The sequence below is a fragment of the Corvus kubaryi genome, unplaced genomic scaffold (assembly GCF_017639235.1).
Source record: "Corvus kubaryi isolate FWS band 111438036 unplaced genomic scaffold, C.kubaryi_AGA036_p1.0 37397, whole genome shotgun sequence".
Taxonomy (NCBI): domain Eukaryota; kingdom Metazoa; phylum Chordata; class Aves; order Passeriformes; family Corvidae; genus Corvus; species Corvus kubaryi.
Window position 1 is genome coordinate 6,850,142 of NW_024581136.1, and position 19,146 is coordinate 6,869,287.

The window sequence follows — 19,146 nt, forward strand, 5'->3', positions numbered from 1 at the left end:
AGTTGTAGTGTGATATCAAACCCAGTAACGGAGGATTTGCTGTGCTAGCCTCGTCACTATTTATTCAAGGACTTTGCTCACTTAGATGTAAGGTTTCACGTTGTTCCAAACGGTATCCTTTCCATTTCACATTGTTACATGTCCAGGGCAAGCGCTGCTTCCGGATGGTGCGGCCCTGCCGCGCCGGGGGGGTGGGGGCCATCGGCGGCTCGGCTATCGGCTTCGCGCCCTCCGCTCGCGGGCTCGGTGGGATCGGCGCTCGCTTGGCCGCCGCCGGGGCTGGGCGAAGGGAGAGGCAAGATGGCGGACAAAGCGCCCGGCGGCTCGCAGAAACCCGCCGGGAAGGTGAGGCCGCTCCGCCCTGGGGCACGGTCCGCGGATCGCTCCGTTCGGCTCGGGAAGCGTGGCCAGTGGCCCACTCCATTCCGCTCGGGGACCACGGCCTGCGGCCCCCTGCCGCGGCGGCGGGGCCCGGTAGCGGCGGGGCGGCGAGGCGCGGGCGGCGCGGCCTGCTCCTGCTCTGAGCCCGGGGTGACCGCGGGCCCCGGGACGGGGTGGGAGGCGGGAAGGGGGCTCGGAGTCTCGCGCCTGTTGCGGGGCACCTCGCTCCCCGAGACCGCCCCGGGCACGTCTCTGTTCCCGTGGTGTCCCCGTGCCCCGGTGGAGGAAGGCGCGGGGCCCGGCGGAGGCGCTGTGCCGGCCCGCGAGTCCCTGGGTTGGGGTGCTAGCCCCGGGCTGTTCCGTAATGACCGAGCCCCAGCCGTGTCCACCGACGGGTTTCATTTCACTGCTCTCTCCCCACCACCCCCGGCTCCCCGGTGGGCTGAAGCCCGCGCAGGGTTAGTTTCCAACTTGCGAGTGCGAAGGAAAACGGCGAATTGAGATGGCGTGGGTTCTTTTGAATTGCGATAAAGTTACAAGTTTCGTAGAATTGCCGTGGCGTTCCCCGCGCTTTTCACTGTGCCCGCTCTACTTCCTGTAGCTCTTGCTGGGTGGATTTCCAGCCCAGGAGCACAGGTAGTGCAGCAGTTCTGGCAGACTTGGCCCAGACCTGTGCTCTGAAACCAGCGGGTGGTCACAGCCCAGAGCTGCCTGCGCTCGCAGCATCCCTCCTGCTGGGAGGGTAGAAGGCAAGATATTTTGGGGATGCACTGGTAGCCGATGGTTTGAGGATTACTCCCTTTCATTCACTTTCGTTTCAGGTTTTAGGTCAGAACTATATAAATCCTCCAGGTTTTGGTGTGTGAGTGTGTAAATCATTCAAGGTGGAAGCCGTGTTTCGGCTCAGGAACTTCCAGTGCTATAAATGAATAATTTTTGCCCATCTTTTTATTAAGCAAAGCCAGGATTATTTAAAATTTTTTATATTTTATTTTGCTGCTAAGAAACTGTAGTTATCAATGTAGTTGATAATGAAATGTAGTTACTTAAAGTCTTTGCATGTTTACTCAGTTATTAGAGTAGGAGAGTTTTATTTTTGTTTCCCTTCTATGATCTGTTCCAATATTGCCAAGAAACGTTTTTTTAATCTTGCTTTTGGCTTGGAATGGCAAATAAGAGCTGAACATAAAACCTGAGTAGTAAAATAGTCTTAATTTGTGGGCAGTGCCTTTCAGGGAATAAGACATTTTGGGATTTCAAATACAATTAGAAATAGAATAATTAATTATTGATTAATGCAGCTGATAACGTGGTTCAGAAAACCAACCCAGATTTGATTCCTTTCTTTTCACAGTTACATTATAGACTATTTTTGTTTTGTAATTTACTGTTTCTGTACTGATGATACTTTTTTTTTAATATACAGTAATAATTAATTTATGGGAATTGTTTTCTGTCCTGGATGTCAGTTCTGCAGAAGTATGTGCAGATACTTAACTCTTCACACTCCCTCATCCATCCTATGGAAATCAGTAGGACAGCTAGGGAATGTAAAGTCAGATGTGTGTTTATCTGTGAGGGCCTGTTAAGAAGGTCCTGTACCTGCGTTGCCACCACCTTGCACCTGTACCACCTTGCACTTCCTCTTCATCCCTTGGTTTCCCACTCCTCCAGACATCCATGCTGTGTTCCACCACTATTTTTCCCATGCTTTACATTCTAGATCTTGCTTGTTTCTTCTTGTCAATATTATTTTATGTGCCAGAGAAAGTGGGATAGTACATACTTGGATCCATGAGAATGTTTCTGTTGAAAAGTGAAATAAAATAAGGCATGCCTATCTCTTGGGATTTATTTCCAAAAAAGTAAATCTTGGGAAATCTTGAGGGGCTGAACAGTGTATGGTACCTTTGGTACCTTTTGTTTTGTTATTCTATGAATGCTTGTGATATGTTAAAACATAGAGATACTTTTCAGATGTCTGCAGAAAGAAATGGTACTGAAATTAGTAATATGTTTCTTGTTTTAATTAGTTTATTCACACAGGGATTAAATTGTGTATTTTTAGTTGAGCCTGTATGAAAATGTTTATGGTTTAACAATTGAGCAGATAATCATTTTGCTCAATTTCTTGAAGTAATTATTTATTGGACCTTTTGATTATTTCAAAGCATTTTAGTATTCATTTACTTACATAATTAAAATTGAAGTTGTAGGCATCTTCTGGTGCATTGTATTTGCAAGCTATATTTGTTTTGCAGGTAGAATTATTTTTATATCTCGTAGACTCCATAGGATATGTTTCAGTGGCAATTCCAAGATGTGCCTTTGCTGGCTTCTAGATACCTGCTGGGAAGACACAGTAACCTTTTATTTTCTGTGCTCTGTGAAGAACTGTGACCTAGTGCCTGAAATAAAATGGTTTCTCCCCTTCAGAATGGTTGGTGTTTTTTTCTTCAGTCTCAGTGTCCAAGTACTGAATTTGACCCACTTATTTCGATTATATATATATTTATACTGTAAAATCAGATCTTTTCAGCTAGGCATTATCTGTTTGATGCACTGATTGGAAAGCGCTGCTGGAGATGGTACAGGTTCAGGGAGCCCTCCGTGCCTGCATCGCTGTGGTGGCAGCTGCTTTGTGTGATACTGGCAGCTGCTAAATAACTTTGAGAGTCTCCCATGTGAAATGTGTTGCAAAAGCGTTAACTATTCCTTTGGCACTTTGAGATTAGAATAGCAAAATTTGTGCTTGAGATTTCCAGAAATCCAAGTAGGAAAGAAGGATAATTAAAGAAAATAGAGATTGCTGAAGACTGCACAGGACATCGGCATAGGACATGATTCTGAAATGACAGATAGAGATGTTCACTTATTATCTTTACGTAATGAAATTTTAGCTGCTCGGTGGCTCTTCCATTTTGTTATTGTATCTTCTGAGAATAGTGAGTGTCTGGCATGGCCACTGCTCTTACATAGACTGCTGTTCAGATTGTGTACCATAATGCAGAAGAAATAATCCACTTGGACCAAGCTGTACTTTTCCTTTTTTCATTCCAAAGGCTGTACCTGTTCATCTGAGTTTAAGGTTCTAATCTGGAGAAAGCCGCTGTCTATTTAGTGTCTGCAAGTTATGACTACTCACATAGGGACTAGTAGTAATCTGCATTATTCCAGCAACTCTAAAGACTAAATACATTAGCCATAACATAATCTGCAGGTGTTTTCAAGCACTTGCTTTCTAGAGAGAAAGGAAGAATAAAAAGGATAAGGCAAGCTGGAAACCTCTTTTTGCTGGCTTTTGACATCTTAATTTATTATGTGTTCCCATTTGTTTTTCCTTGCTGTTAGTGTTGACATAAACCAGTGCTAGCCTTAACTACTTTTTCCCTACCAAACACTGTCCTCTTTGGTTGATTTGGCATGATTTGGGCAACAGGGTGATGCTATGAGTTGGGAAATAGTTTGGCTGAACCTCCCCATGTCTCCCTTTCGTGGGTGATCAGGTAGATCAGGAACACCGCTGTAGTTTAGCATGAGCAGCTGCTCAGTATGGGGGCAGGATCAATGGAAGGTGTTGAAACAGGGCAGGAGTGTCTTTCATCAGAGTTTCTTTTAAACATTTCACTCTGAAGCTGTTGGTTCTTTCAAGGACAGGGCTTTCATTTATGTTTTAAGTTGTAGCCATTACAGTTGGAAAAATACCGTTCACCATTTAGAAGGCCACAGATTGTCTCCTGGGTTTTATTGGCAGCTTTTGTGTTTTTGTTGCTGTTTGTTGTTTCACTAAATGACATCAGTATTAATTAAAATATTTATTGCATACTATTATATATATATTATTGTATACTGTATATATATTATTGTATACTGATTTGTAAAATATAGCATATTTTAAATACTTGTGAAATAACATGATCATGCCAGTTTTACAAAGAGATTTTTAAGTCTGGAGAAACCATGAAGAGCTGGATTTGTGGCCATGTGAACTGTGGGCAGGAAGGAAGATTTTGAGGAGCCGTTCTCTTTTGTTTTGCTTGGAAGCTTCCATGAAGCTGCCAGAAATGTAAACATCAGAATCTCAGAGATGACTTTGCTTTGGCATTTTCATGGAAGTTTGTCATAAATCTCATTTGTATGGTCCTTTGAAGTTTTGTTTTTTTTTCTCTTGGAGGTTGGATGAAGTTGGCTGGACTCAGTAGTGAAGCTTTGGGTGACCTGACCTCCAGGACTGAGATTTGACAGGGCTGTATTTTACTGCAGGCTGCTGAAATGGCACTTCAGCTGTGCTGGCATATGCTTTGAGAAATGTGCAGAGTGAAAGTGATGGAAAAAGTGATCCAGCTGTAAAATAGTCTGGTTGAGGAAAAAGAAAATAAAGGTAGTTTTCAGGCAGAGTTGTAAATGCAATGAATTGGGAGTAAGAAGGCATCTGTCAGATGTTTATGCTGGCAGTGGCTGAAAGATGGATTCACTGCATTTTTTCTGTCGGCATTTTGAACACGAGGGAGCTGTCCTCACATCTCATCACGTGTAGGGCAGAGCTTTGTGTGTCTTTCTTTCAGCAGTTAAGTTCAGTTGAGCTGCTTGACATGATGGGAGCAGAAAAAAATAATCCTGCTCCAGATTTGAACACAGGTGGGCAACATCTTACAAAATGTTTCTCTCTGTGTTAGAAAGACTCCGATTCCGCTGAGTCAGTGCAGCTGGTCTGACTCTTAAGGAAACAAAATGGCCCCTTTTGTCAAGGCAGTGCAGATGGATGCAAAGTGCAGTGTTGTGAGAATTTGCGATTTTTCTTTTAATAACTGCTATTTAGAAACTGACAGATAGCAATATGTAATTCTGTCAAGAACCTTTTCGTCTTGTGCTTTGTCAGAACAGTTGCTTGGATGGTCAGGAGTAGTAGCAAAGGTAGAACTAAATTTATGCATAGGAAGGGAAGACCTGAAAAACAAGAATTGTTGAAGGAGGAAGATAATGTGGCTGTCCAAAGGTGTTAGTTACTGTGGGGTAAAGTTGGTCTGAAAGCTAAAACTGCTTTTCCAAGTTTTCTGAGTGTACCTTAATAGAAATTGTGCTGCTCGTATGATGTTCAGAGTGGCTGCACAGTGCCATGGTCCCTGTAGGTGGACTGGGGAGTGCCGCTGTACTCCCACAGAGTCTCTGTGTGCTGCTGTGGACTGAAGCCTTTCTGAGCAGTATCATCTGCTTGCTGCTGGAGAAGCAGATTTAGTGTCTTACTTTTTTTATGTTCTTCCTCAGGATAATGTGTCATTGTACTGAGCATTCTTACTGTTTGTTGCTCTGTGTAATGCCTTGGGTTTTGTCCTCCCAATAAGCAGCTTCAGCACCACCCCTGTTGGGAGGAGTTGCTTTCTGAAACTTCCATAAATGAAGCAGCTGTAGAGAATCAGGAAATGGTCATTCCATTCTGCTGTTGCCAGACAAGCTCCTTTCCTGGAGCAGTGCTCAATCTGTGTCAGTACACTAAGGCAGACACCACTGTATCACTCCATCTTTGATCTTTTTAACTGCAGGTCTGAAATTGTTTTTTTGGAAGGCTGGAATTGTAGCTGCTGTGTTGGTTGCTGCAGGGTGGCAGCTGGCAGCAGGAAGAATGCTGTTTCCATGCTCTGGAATTCTTTTGCACAGTGTCTTTCTTTTATCTGTGTGATGTTGGGCTATACATTCATAAACTCTTGAGGAGAGGACAACTTTCCTTAAGCTACATTTGTGCAGAATGTAGAACTGTGCATAACAGATTACTGATCTGAGTGCCATAGGCAGTTGTGAATCACAAAAAATTCCGGCACCAAGTACACAAGAAGAGAAGTTTGCGGGAAGTGGCATTAGTAAAAGATGCTTGTGATCCTTGCTTCCATGCGTGTTCTAATAAACGGCTACTGGTGCATGGTACTAAACTTGTTACTAGCTTCTGTGCAAAGATGTGCTTGTGAGTCATGTACAGTGCTGCAAGTAAGGCGATTTGGGAGGTCTTTGAGAGGAAGACATTATTATTTTTCTGGTTTTTCCCTCCCCCGTTTCTCTTTGTAAAAAAAACCTCCAAACATACTGCTAGAAGCCTTTTGCTTCTTCCTTGGAAGGGCTGTATCTTTGTGTTGCTCTTTACTTTTGCGCATTTAATTCTGGTTGTTGAACTGCTTTTGGTTGAAGACCATTTTTTTCTAAGTTGATTTTACTGTATAACATAGGAGTATACTTGTTGAAAGAGAAATGTCTCTGTCTTAGCTGATGAAAAGCAGGATGCACAATGAAAATGAGGTCTAGTAAATTATCTTCTAGAGTAGCATTTGGTGCTTGTTTGTTTTGAAAAGCTGGAGATGAGCATCATATATTACTATTTCTGGTATAAACTATAAACTCCTGCTAATAAGGAGAAATGCTAATGTTCTGTAACTAATGAACAGATTTCAGCTAATGGAAATGTTTTATTTTGACTTAAATGTCAGTTTGATGCCAGAACCGTTGAAGTTGAGGTAAGAATTGTGCATCAGGCAATAATATCTTAATAGTAGGTGTTATGTCAGGTTTTCTGGAATTTGGGCATTACGTTATTTAAAACCTGATTTTGTATGTATGCTGGTTTACATGGTAAAGTTCAGTTAGAGTTTAAAGTAATACTGTCAATTAGTACCTAGTCACAAATTGGGGTTCTTGAGGTGGCCAGCTTCCATCTATGCACAATATAGTAAGAGCAGTTTTGGAAATTATTTTATAGTAAGCCAAATGTAATCAAGCACTTTATGTAATCTTTAACGGCCTTTAATGACAACTCTTGAAGATGCAAAAACCTTATTTTTTTTTCCCAGTGGTGCCATTAGTGACATATTTATAAAATCCAGCTGTGGAAATTCAGATGTTTTTAATGGTCTGTCTTTAATCCCTTATTTGCCTTATACTGACATGTTCCTGAGGTGACCTGGTCAGATATATCATTAAAATACATGATGTGTATCTTTGTTCTTGTGTATTTGGATGTTAAAAGAGAAATGAAAATCACATTCCAAGAACTGAAAAAAGCCCCCAGAGATTGTTTGTCTGTTTCTTGTTGTGTGCCTCACTTCCTCCTCATTCTCTCCTCAGGTCAGAGGGCCAGATGCAGTACATACCACTGGATCTGCTGATTCACATGTAAGTCCAAAACACTTAAACAAATAAAAACCCCCAAAAATTCCAGCCAAACCCACAAACTCAAAATAGGCCTGTTTTTAAAGAAAACTACTTGCTACAGGCAGAGTCTGGTGCATTGGGTATGTAACCTGTAGGTGTTTGCAAATGAGCCATTGATTTCATGTTTAAAAATACTCCTTGAAACTTTCAAAACAAGCACCAGTGTAGGAAGCTGTGCTGCATGGTACTGCATCCATAATAGGTACTGGAACAGAAAGAAGCTGCAAGGACTCTGTATAGGTTTGTCTCTTAAACTGAGGAATGCTTGAGAATAACGGGTGATCAATCCTAAGAGTCATGGGATATTGAAGTGCTTTTTCATACACAGTTGGCTTCTCGAAGCTGAGACAGTATGGCCCTAATTCCATCCTTTATTTTTCTTTCTAATAGAATATGTTAAAGGAAAAGGTAAGAGTAATAACCTGGTCTTGCTGGCCACCCCACTCCTTGTTCCCTCAGTGAAGAGACCTTTGCCTGATTGTGAGGTTGGTATGTTGCATGAAGACTTACCTATTTCTGAGCTAAAATGAAAACGGACAGCAAGAGCCAAACTGGGAGTTAATACCAGACAATTCATTCTGTGATTTGGATTTTCTTCAAGATTTCAAATGCAAAAGTCAATTGCCAACTGTTAAATTGCTTGTAAGATACCATTATTCTAGTTGTGATAGCAGAAACTTTTCATAAAGAAGTAGCTTGTTTTATTGAGAGCTTTTACTTGCTACAATTTGGAAAATTTCTCTTAAATCTCTTCTGAGAATTTTGTGCTGATGGAACTGGGACTTCAGTGCTTTGTGCCACCTTACAGTCAATGCAGTGTTCTGTTTAAAAAGAAGTTGGCTTTCATACAGAGATTTGATTACTCAGCTGCAAGTTTCTCTTTGCTTCTATCATTTGCTTTACACTTTTCACAGTATTTTGCATTTTTTGAAGGAGGAAGACCTTCAAGTTTTGTATAGTTCTGTTGTTAGGAATTCTGTGAAGCTGCATATGGTTAATGATATGTTATAATTGCTCACTGGAATCTTAACTAGCAGACATAAATTAGTTCAATCTTCTTTATATTGCTCCTACCACTTAGAAGGTGTTTTTTTCCCCAAAACCACTTCTAAACTGAGCAGATCTTAGTGCCAGAACTCTTTTATCTTGCAGCTGCTTCCCTTATGTCACTGGAACAAATATTTATTTGGCTGATCTACAGGCATCCTATAACATTACTGTGAGAGATTATTTTCTGATGACAGGATAAGCCTTGGGTAGGAGTGTGGTATTTGTTCTGCCTGCAATGTTGTGCCGTAGCTGTGTGCTCGTGTTTTGCCAAGGTTGTATATTGTTTGTCGTACTGAAACTGCTGTTTTTCAGACTACTGGAAGACTGGATTTTATTAAATTTAAAAACAGGGAGATGAATTAAAAGCTCCTGATAAACCTGTCACAGCAGCTCATGTTGACAAACACAGTGTCATAAACCAGATAACTTCACAGACAACACTGCATAAATTTGTGACTGATAGCTTTACTTTCAGTGATGAAGCAGGGAACACTTTCAAAGAAATACCAGCTCCTTGGTCATATGCTTGGCACAGATCTAAGAGGTGTTTGTGATGCTGAGCTGGAATTATAAACTGAAGATATTTCAAGCAGTTTGTTTTTCGTGGTGCTTTTTTATGTAAATTTCTTTTGAATAGGAAGCTGATACTAGAAATAAAACTCTTTACAAAGAAAATTATTCCTGGAGGAAACTCTCTCCAGTTGCTATCGGAATTTTTTTCGTAATACAGTGTTTAAGTGTTTCATCTTATTTGTCTTGATGTTTTATTGAGCTGATTTTTTTTAAGAACTGTTATTGCAAAAATCATGGTTTTAAGCATCACTGTGTGCTCTATGTAAGAGCATCATAAATATTTTGAAGACAAGGCTCATACCTTAGGTTTTGTTCTTCTGGGGCTTTGTTGTTGTGCTGACTATTCATGAATTATTGTGTTAAGGTAGGAATTTCCAGAGAAATATCTTTTCTCTCATTTAACTTCCCACTGCCCATGTCTTTGGAACATGCTCTCCATCCTGTTTCTTTCTTCTCGTGATGTTTTACTGCCTGTTAACTACCAGAATAGAGCCTTAAGAATTCTAATTCCATACTCCAGAAATTACTGTTATGTGGAGTGCTTCCTTTGTCAGGGTTTTGGAAAGAAATTTGGAAGAATATAGGAGCTGAATGTGAGGTTTTTTGTTTCATTTAACTAATAGATGAAAACCTCTAGAATGCATTTTGTTGTTCAGCAAAGCTATTAATTTTTACCTTGAAGTACAACTGAAATTTAGCATCCATTTGATTGTTCCATTACCTGTCCAACCTTGCACAAACATTTTTCTGGCCAAAATAGAATAGTCACTTTTTTTGAGGGGGCAGGGAGGGAAGGGGGAAGAACTGTAGTGCAAATCATGTATTTCTGAAGGTTTAGAAACTGCAGCACTGCACAGTGATAAATGTCCAGGCTCTTACAGCAAGTGTCCTTCAGATTTTAGCTGTGTTTGAATGGTGTATTAAAAGGTCTCTCATTAAACCAAGGATGATTTGTTTAAAAAAACCATACCGATTTAATTTTTTTTTAGTTGTATTAAATAATGACATCTTCAGAGATAAGTACAGGGAGGCTTTTCTTTGTTTTATTTGAGTTACTGGTCTAGGCCAAGGTCAAAAGTAGCATTGTTTTGTAAACAGTTTGATGTCTGTCTTCTTACTCCCTTTGCAGCCTCTAATGGAAAGTAAACTTAAAGCATTCAGTATTGGCAAAATGAGTGCTGCTAAACGGACTCTGAGCAAGAAGGAACAAGAAGAATTAAAAAAGAAGGTAAGGGTATATAATGAAAATTTCATGTTGTATGCGGAGCTGAAATAAGTTTGCTTTTAGATTGCAACCAGCTTTCACACCAGATATCTTAATTTTGATAATTGTAGTTCTCTAAAAGCAAAAGTAAATTGTATTTTACATGTATAATTTTTTTTTGACATCCATGGCATTGAGATAGAGACAGGCTTCCTCTTTGCTTCTCTGTGAGAAATCAAGTTCTCTGGCTTATTGAAATAGGGAATTACAATAATCCATTGATGTATTGCTCAGGATGGAGACAGCCATCACCTTAGGTAATTTTCTGTTTTTCATTTGCTCTCTATCATTGGATTTCAGTAATTACGAAGAGTACCTGTTGTTTCTGAAATTGTTTCAGTGCACATCCTTGTTAGTTCTGTAACATTTTTTTGTCCAATGACTGTATTGGGAACTAAGAAAAACCTTAAAATTTGATATTGTATTTTAGATTACTCAGGGGTGTCCAAATTCAGGAAGTACGTATCTCGTAGTTGGTAAGGTGGAAGTTTTGAAAATTTTGGGGTTTGAACTTTATATGCACAACTTGTACTGTATTCTAATGGCTTATCTTCTGCTGAGTTGTTGGAAATACTGGCCTGAAGATCATGATAGTGCTAAATTTAGTGTCTCAGCTTAAGTCATTGAATTAATTTATTCTCGGGGAAATACAGAAAGGTGATCCTGTTGTTGATCTCGTTCAGCCATGTGGGTTGATTGTAAAGGCTGAGATGGAATGGGCACTGTTCTGTCATGCTGAGGCCAGCAAAGCTGCAGGCTCATAAGCCTTTGATTTGAGCTATTCTGTTTGGCATCTTTTGAATGTTAAATGGCCATGTAAACTCTTGGAAAGGAACAGGCATAGTGGAGCACACAGCCTCACTGGCTTAGCGTATTATGTGCTGTGTTCTGCCCACATTTCTCAAAAATTTGAATTGTCTAAATTTGAAACTCCTTTGATGCAGTTTGTAGCTTGAACTCTAGAAAATAAAAAGGAATGTCACATAGCTAATTTAAGAGTAACTGTCTATTGAAGGTTGTTCTGTGATGATAGTAAATAGATTAACATTTGCTATGTAGGAGGATGAGAAGGCTGCTGCAGAAATCTATGAAGAATTCCTTGCTGCCTTTGAAGGAGGTGATGGTAATAAAGTGAAAACATTTGTAAGAGGAGGAATCGTTAATGCATCTAAAGGTATAACTAATCTTTTTTTGGAGGTGGTGGGTCATTTGGCTTTGAGTAAAGATGAAGATTGGCTTTGAATTGCATTTTAAAATTAATACGTTACATTGGAAGCAGAAAAGAAAACTTGATGCTAAAATCTACCTCATGCTTTGACTGAGGTAGGCAGTGGCGTGATTTGTGTTTTAACCATAAGAGGAAAAAGTGCTTTGGTTGAGAATACCTGATCTTAAGTTCTTTTTCTTCATAGTAAAAGATGTTAAATTATGTAAAATTCGTATTATCAGCTTTTTAAAAATTAAATAATATATTGAATTGAATGACCAAAACTAAAGAACAGCATTCTTTCTAATGAACAGTGTTGTGCAGCATTAGTTAATAAAATTTGCTTTTAACTTGCCTTTAATTTCAGAGGAGCATGAAACAGATGAAAAACGGGGTAAAATCTATAAACCTTCGTCCCGATTCTCAGATCAAAAAAATCAACCAAGTCAGCCATCTAATGAGAAACCTCCATCCCTCCTAATGATAGAAACCAAAAAGCCTGTAAGTTTCTTACTTGAATCTTAACTTCATCCTGATGTATTTAGAAGTGCTTAGGAAAAGGGCCATGTGATCTTTGCAGAGTAGTTCTATCTGCATGTGTCACATACTGAGAGAAGGTGGACATTTTGAGTTGCCTGGACCTATAGCAGATATGAAGGTGATGAAATGCAGAGGCCCAGGAGCCCTGTATGTGGCACAGTACACCTGGTACTGCACTGCCCTTTTACTGTGTTCCTGCTAATTTGGACAAACTTCTCATGGATATGGATTTCGTGACTGTTGCAAAGTAACAGCTTCTTTAGTCCTGAGAATTTCTGAGGTTTTAGAAGCAATTCTTCTCAATTCCTCTTGCTACCATCTGTTTTTGATTTTTTTTTTTAAACCAAAAAATAAATTGACCTTTGTGTTGATCCAAGTTCTTCTTTGTAGGGTTCTTTGATTTTTTGTTTGTTTGTTTGTTGGTTTGGTTTGGCTTGGTTTTTTTGGGGGGGGGGGGTAAAGTTTGAGAAGTCCCTTTAGAAGTTCCTCTTTGAGTTCTAGAACTTGCACAGTTTTGAAGCTGAACACCTTGCTTTATTTAGTTTATTTTGTCTTCTGTATGGTTTGATGGGGTGTTTTTTTGGTTTTGTTTTTGGGGTGGCTTTTCGTTTTTTTCTTTTTTTTGTAAACCAAGGCTCATCATAAAAAGCAATGAAAATATTAGAACTATGAACAAACAGAGTCTTCAAGTCAAGTGATAATTGCATATGATTACTGTTACTGCTGTGTATGTGTAATGAATGTCTTTGATGTCTTAAAAGTCTTTTAATAGAGCTTACTACAATTTTAAAGCTTAAGTGAAACATGTATGATGCTGCCTGTTAGGGTGGGAAATGAATGTAATGTGGTAATTGTGGGCAGTTCCATCATAACCTCCCTCCAGATTTAAAACAATGTCAGTTTTAGACTAGTGGGGTACTACTGGATGGCAGTTTTGATCTTCATTGTGTGTAAAGCTCTACAGTTACAGAAATGAATTGTATCATTTTTTTATTTTTCTGAGCTCTGTTCTGTCTTATGCAAGTGTTTGTACTGTAAGAATATTACTGCTTTTCAAATTTTTCATAAATACTTGTGAAGTAATGCAATCAGTTTACTCACTTGCCCTGTCCAATGGTGATTGAAGATAATGAGGTAAAAATGATTTTATTTATTTGGCAGACCCTCCCCAAAAACAAAAACAAACAAACAACTTTGCCTGGGGTGAGTAGGAAGTCCAGTTTTTCCAAAGCTGTAGTGTGTAACACAAATATTTTGTATGTCTGCCTATTGGAAACGTTTTCATTTAAATTTGATTATATAAAAACAATGTTGTTGAAGATAAGATTTCACATGAGTTAGTTAAGGAACATATATTACTGTTAAAAGAAAAAAAAAGTAGTGTTGCAGTATCCATATTCTTTGTCATTCAAGAGTGTTTTTCCTGAGGATCTTGAACTGTTTATAAGTAACAGTTTTTTCAGACTGTATTTACATCCAAAAGGAAGCAAGAGAAGGAAATTCTTTTCAAATAGAATGTTTGTGGATAAAATAATTGAATATATATATGTAAAATAATTTACATATATATGTAAACACATCTGTCAAATTCATTAGAGCATGATGGTTTGCTAGGGGTGTAGTCAGCATCCTGGTTTCCAAATGGAATAAATGACAAAATGCCTTGGTTATTTTAAATGTGTATGTAGTAGAGAGAGTGTTTGATCACATGTGCTGCATTGTAAGAATGACAAGTAACAAAGTTTATTTTCAACTATCCTTAATTTTATATTTTCTAGCTTTGTGTTTGATAGCGCTCAGTCTGAATGTTTCAAGTCTGTTTGGTTGTTGTTTCGGGTTTTTTTTTTTGTTTTTTTTTCCTCCTGTAGTTTACTTGGTTTGAAAGCTGTGGGTAAAATATGCATGGAAATTATCTAAAGTTTTGTTATATGATTTTTAATTTTGTTGATTTTGTCTTCTGAAGTGTTGTTTTATATATCTTTAATTTTAGCCTTTGAAGAAAGGAGAGAAGGAAAAGAAAAAGAGTAATTTGGAACTTTTTAAAGAAGAATTAAAGCAGTAAGTTTGCTAGTTTTTACTGTAAATAAACAAAATCCAAGGTTTTTGCCTTGTTTTACAGACAGTATTTAGGATCATTTTTGTTAAGCTGTTTCCCAAGGAAGGTTTTTATTTTTCTTCTCCCCTAAATGCTTGGGAAATTATTACAGCTGGGGATGGGGGTCCGAGGCTCTGACCCAGGAAGAGGTGACCGGTCCGGGGAGATGTTCCCGAAAGGAATCGCCTTCCCGAGGCCCGGTGTCTTCCCTCAGCTGCTGGCAGAGGAGCCCTTGCAGAGGCTGTCAGCTCTTCAGTGATTATCAGCTCGTGATTCCAGCTCAGCTCTGCAGGGCAGCCTCCAGGCCAAGCCAGACCAGAGAGAGAGACGAGAGGCTTGTGTGGCTGGTTCCGCACAGAGGCAGCTTTATTGTGGGTCCCCTCCGGCGAAGGGGAGAGCCAGGGACGGGAACCCTCTCTCTGCGCCACAGGGGCCCATAGGGCTTGCTTTTATAGGGATACAGGGGATCAATAAAGGCCAATGGATTACAGCGGATCTGGGATGGGTACAGGCCAATGGGTTACGATGAAATCTGCATAGTGTCTCCCAAAGGATTGTAGGTCTGTCTTTCCTCGCCATGACCAAAGTGGTTGCCTTTCCAGGGAGTCCTGCTGAGCTATTGCGAAATCTCTTATCTCAGCAGAGATCCCTCCAGGGCAAGGGCTGGGCATACCCCACAACAAATTATATAACTAATTAGCTTAAAATAACTTAGTTAAGCTTAATTACTACCATTGCTGATGGGCTTGGCCTTGGCTGTTGTTGGGTCTGCCTTGGAGCTGGCTGGTACTGGCTTCGTCGGACATGGGGGAAGCTTCTGGCAGCTTCTCACAGAGGCCACCCCTGTAGCCCCCCACTACCAAAACCTGCCCAGCAAACCCGGTACGGGGTGTAGCAGAGAGATTGGTGGCAATTGAAATGTCTGTCACACTTGAAAAGAATAAGCTTTGTCAGTGTTTTTAAACTATATCCAGAGGAATTTGTAGGAGGAGCTTGATCTTTTGTATAATGCAAAAATAAGAGTTGTAATTCAAGTCTAGAGACTTATTTCAACTTGCTTAGTATTAAAAGCAAGATGGATAATGCTTGAAAAAGCAGATTCTTTCACTTTCAAATGTAATACAACAAAGAGCAGCACATATATTGAGTGCAGTTGAGTGTCATATATTTATCCTGATGTTAGAGATGGAAAACAAATGAATCCGTGTGCATTAGAAAGCAGTAGGTACAACATTGTAAATCTGTATGTGGCTTTTGTGGGGAGTGCCTGAGCTTCACTGCTGCGTGTTCCTTAGTTGGTGTAAATGAATTGAGCTGCCAGCCTTGTATTCCTGGGATACAGTATCTTCATATCAGGATTTAAGGCCAGACTGCAGGGAGCCAAATAGATCCTTGTGTGAGTACTGTCCTCAGAGTGAAAAACTGAGATGAAATCCAGTGTATTCTGGAAATAGTCATGTGGGTGTGCCTGTGAGTAAGGCTTAGAAAAGCTAGAAGCATAAATAGAAACTAAGGAGTTGTGTGCCTCTTGAAAAGCCACCTGAGTGGTCAGCGGACCTCTGGCAGTTGGATGTTGCGTTGGAGTCACTTTTTCAGAGCACAGTTCTTACTTCTGCTCTTGTAAGCTGCTTCTCAAACCAAGTCAATTTTGTTTGAGAATGAAATACCCTGACAGTATGAATGAGGAATAATTCTGATAGATACATTCCAGTTGATGAAACAGAAATTCAGACATACTAGAAATTTGGAAGTTTCAACAAACTCATTGTTTCATATTAAAAATTCTCGTAATTGCGAAGTTCATTCAAAATTTCAGAATACAAACTTCAGAATGATTTTAAGTTGTTGCTTACTTTAAACTTGCTTTGTAGAATCCAAGAGGAGCGTGATGAAAGGCACAAAACAAAAGGTAGATTGAGTCGTTTTGAACCACCCCAGTCTGATTCAGATGGGCAGCGTCGTTCAAGTAAGTAGATGTTATTTTTTATGTTAGTTTGGGCTACAAGATTTGTAGACTGAATTGTACATATTTTTCTTCTCTATATTCAGTGGATGCTCCTTCAAGAAGAAACAGATCATCTGGTGGTAATACAGATTCTTTTCTTACTCAATTTAATGTTGTCATTTAAATGCATAGCAGGGATTATGACTTCCTTTTTTTGCTTGTTTTTTTCCATTATTTTAGTACTGGATGATTATGCACCAGGATCACATGATGTTGGAGATCCAAGCACAACAAATCTGTATCTGGGAAACATCAATCCTCAGGTAAGTTTGGAGCCAAGGAGGCAGTGTTGGCATGTTTGGGCCCAGATGAATTTTTTTGCAATATTCATTGGAATAAATACTCTGTACATAATGCTGAAAAGTTAAGGTTTAGACTACAAATCACCAGCTCAGTTAAAATTCTTTTTCCATTGATATCTCTAAGCAAGGTGGATCATATCTTAAAAATTTGAGTGTGCTCAGTTAAAAGTGCAGTTTTATAGATTCTTGTTTTTGTAGTAGATTGCATTAGGCGAGTATCAATGAAGCATTGTTTTTCAAGAAACTGAAAAAATTAAAATTTTGACACTTGGACAATAACATGAACAACTGTCACAGAAATGCAGTGGCAAAATGTTAACTTTTACCTCTTTTTCATGTAGATGAATGAAGAGATGTTATGTCAAGAATTTGGCCGCTTTGGACCATTAGCAAGTGTTAAAATTATGTGGCCAAGAACCGATGAAGAAAGAGCAAGAGAGAGGAATTGTGGCTTTGTTGCCTTTATGAACAGGAGAGATGCTGAAAGAGCATTGAAGAATTTAAATGGTAAACTGATTTCTCAGTTCAGGGCTGTAATTCTCTTTGCAGACATTTTCAGGTTGTTTTATCAGACAAGTGACATGTATTCTGTGGCTCCAGTACATACCTGTCTGACAGTGATTTTAGTTTACACTTGACTGTTCTACTGGCAACTGAATGTTGTCAAACTATAACAGTTGTGTACTGTAGTGTCCTGAAGACAGACATTGGGGGAAGATTAATAAAACATTTGTGTAATAGGCCTTCATTTGCCTGTGTTGTAGTCTGATAGATGTAATAACAGTAATCAACAATGGAATCAAAAGGTAAACTCTGGCAGGCAAACCTAAATGCCGCACTTAACAAGGAGAAATCTCAAGTGAGGCAGAACCAATTTATCCCATCATGGTGATGGAGGGTTTTTTTTCTTTCACTTTTTCAGGCAAGATGATTATGTCGTTTGAAATGAAGCTGGGTTGGGGCAAAGCTGTACCTATACCACCACATCCAATCTACATTCCGCCTTCCATGATGGAGCATACCCTGCCACCTCCTCCGTCAGGACTGCCTTTCAATGCCCAGCCTAGGGAGAGGTTGAAGAATCCTAATGCTCCAATGTTACCACCACCAAAAAACAAGGAAGATTTTGAGAAGGTAACTTACAGTACCCTGGGCCGTATCTCATTGTTATATACTACATCTGTGACAGTATTTCAATGGCTTCATAGATTTGCATTGTTGAGGCTGACTTTGGCAGCCCTTAGTCTGCAAATTCTCTGGCTCCCTGCTGTAGCCCAAGGGAACCTACTTAATTCCTGAACCTGTTTCATGTCTGTGTTAGGGTACAGTATATTGGCTCTTTGTTAATTTAGTGCTGCTTAAAATCTGGCTATCATTTTCCCCCTCCAGGCTCCCTGGATTTTTTTCTCCTACGTCCCCCCCTTTTCTTGGCTGCCAAATTGCAGTACCTAAATTGTTTTCCTTGTAGAAAATCCTACATTTTAATTTGGGTAGCATTATTTTTACCCTAGAAGAGTTGATGTATTTTGTGTAGAAGGTAATTAATCTGGACATTGAGTAAGTATTTTATGCTACTTATGGAGTCAGTTTTCAAACTTTTCTTTTTGTGGAATATTAGCTGATAAAAGGGTAAGTATCTTGAAATCACAAACCAACTTGATTTACATTTGTAAGAATTTATTGATTCTTTGAATGACACTTAAATGTTAGGGCTGTTTTTGTAAGACTTGGGAATAAAGTAATACCAACGTGATCCAAGTCAAATAGTTTAGAATCTTTTCATAAACTTAAGAACTCCTTTCTTATATATATATTCAGACTAGTTCCTATTCAGTGCCTCAATGTACATTCTGACGGGAATGTTCTGATACTTTGCAATTAGTGAACCTTCATGGTTCACTGACACAACCATTGGAATTTTGTGTAATTGCTTAGTTATAACTTCACAGCAGTGATTGCCTGCAAAGTTTGTGATAGATGTGTAGTATTTTCATTGCATATGTATATTTTTGCTTGTTACTTGTTAACAATACTCACATATTCTATGTTTATTATCTGATGTGACTTCATATACAGACTCTGTCGCAAGCCATAGTCAAAGTGGTTATCCCAACAGAAAGGTACATGTTTTTCTTTATTATTACTGATCTAAATATAGAAAATTTCCCCTTCGGAATTTTAAAGAAAAATGGTGATGTTGTGGAAAAGGTAATGGCTTGACTGAGCAATGGTTGTTTTATGACACTTAAAAGAAATGTGTGTGGTTTACAGTCTTAACTATTCTTGTATTATTAACTCTTTTTTTTAAGTGAGAGTAGACTTAATTAAGTAATTATCTTTTGCATTTAATTTGAGCACTAGAGATAGATGCAGGGTAATTTTGTGAGTGAACACTAGGGTGAAATACTGTCTACAGACACAGCATAAGTCCTGACATAAACCTCTGAGTACAGAGGATGCAGCTGTGCGGTTTTTTCTTTTTCTTTCTTTTCTTTTTTTTTCCTTTTTTTCTCCTTTTTTTCTCCTTTTTTTTCC

The 19,146-nt window shown here is 39.2% G+C and overlaps 1 protein-coding gene across 7 annotated transcripts in view; it reads left to right on the plus strand.

Annotated features, from left to right (window-relative positions):
• Positions 1 to 19,146, plus strand: part of LOC121670924 (U2 snRNP associated SURP domain containing) — a 51,600-nt gene that overhangs the window by 7,108 nt on the left and 25,346 nt on the right. Inside the window, exons 1-13 of one of the 7 annotated variants that reach the window (XM_042041876.1) lie at positions 250 to 345; positions 7,489 to 7,536; positions 7,966 to 7,983; positions 10,328 to 10,426; positions 11,522 to 11,636; positions 12,037 to 12,170; positions 14,200 to 14,267; positions 16,176 to 16,270; positions 16,354 to 16,389; positions 16,490 to 16,572; positions 16,953 to 17,118; positions 17,534 to 17,745; positions 18,688 to 18,731. In XM_042041876.1, coding sequence (XP_041897810.1) covers positions 301 to 345; positions 7,489 to 7,536; positions 7,966 to 7,983; positions 10,328 to 10,426; positions 11,522 to 11,636; positions 12,037 to 12,170; positions 14,200 to 14,267; positions 16,176 to 16,270; positions 16,354 to 16,389; positions 16,490 to 16,572; positions 16,953 to 17,118; positions 17,534 to 17,745; positions 18,688 to 18,731 — 1,163 coding nt within the window. In that variant the 5' untranslated portion in view covers positions 250 to 300. Of the gene's footprint in view, positions 1 to 249; positions 346 to 7,488; positions 7,537 to 7,965; positions 7,984 to 10,327; positions 10,427 to 11,521; positions 11,637 to 12,036; positions 12,171 to 13,370; positions 13,413 to 14,199; positions 14,268 to 16,175; positions 16,271 to 16,353; positions 16,390 to 16,489; positions 16,573 to 16,952; positions 17,119 to 17,533; positions 17,746 to 18,687; positions 18,732 to 19,146 lie in introns of those variants that run through there. The other 6 variants (XM_042041877.1, XM_042041882.1, XM_042041879.1 and 3 more) reach the window with 6 other exon arrangements.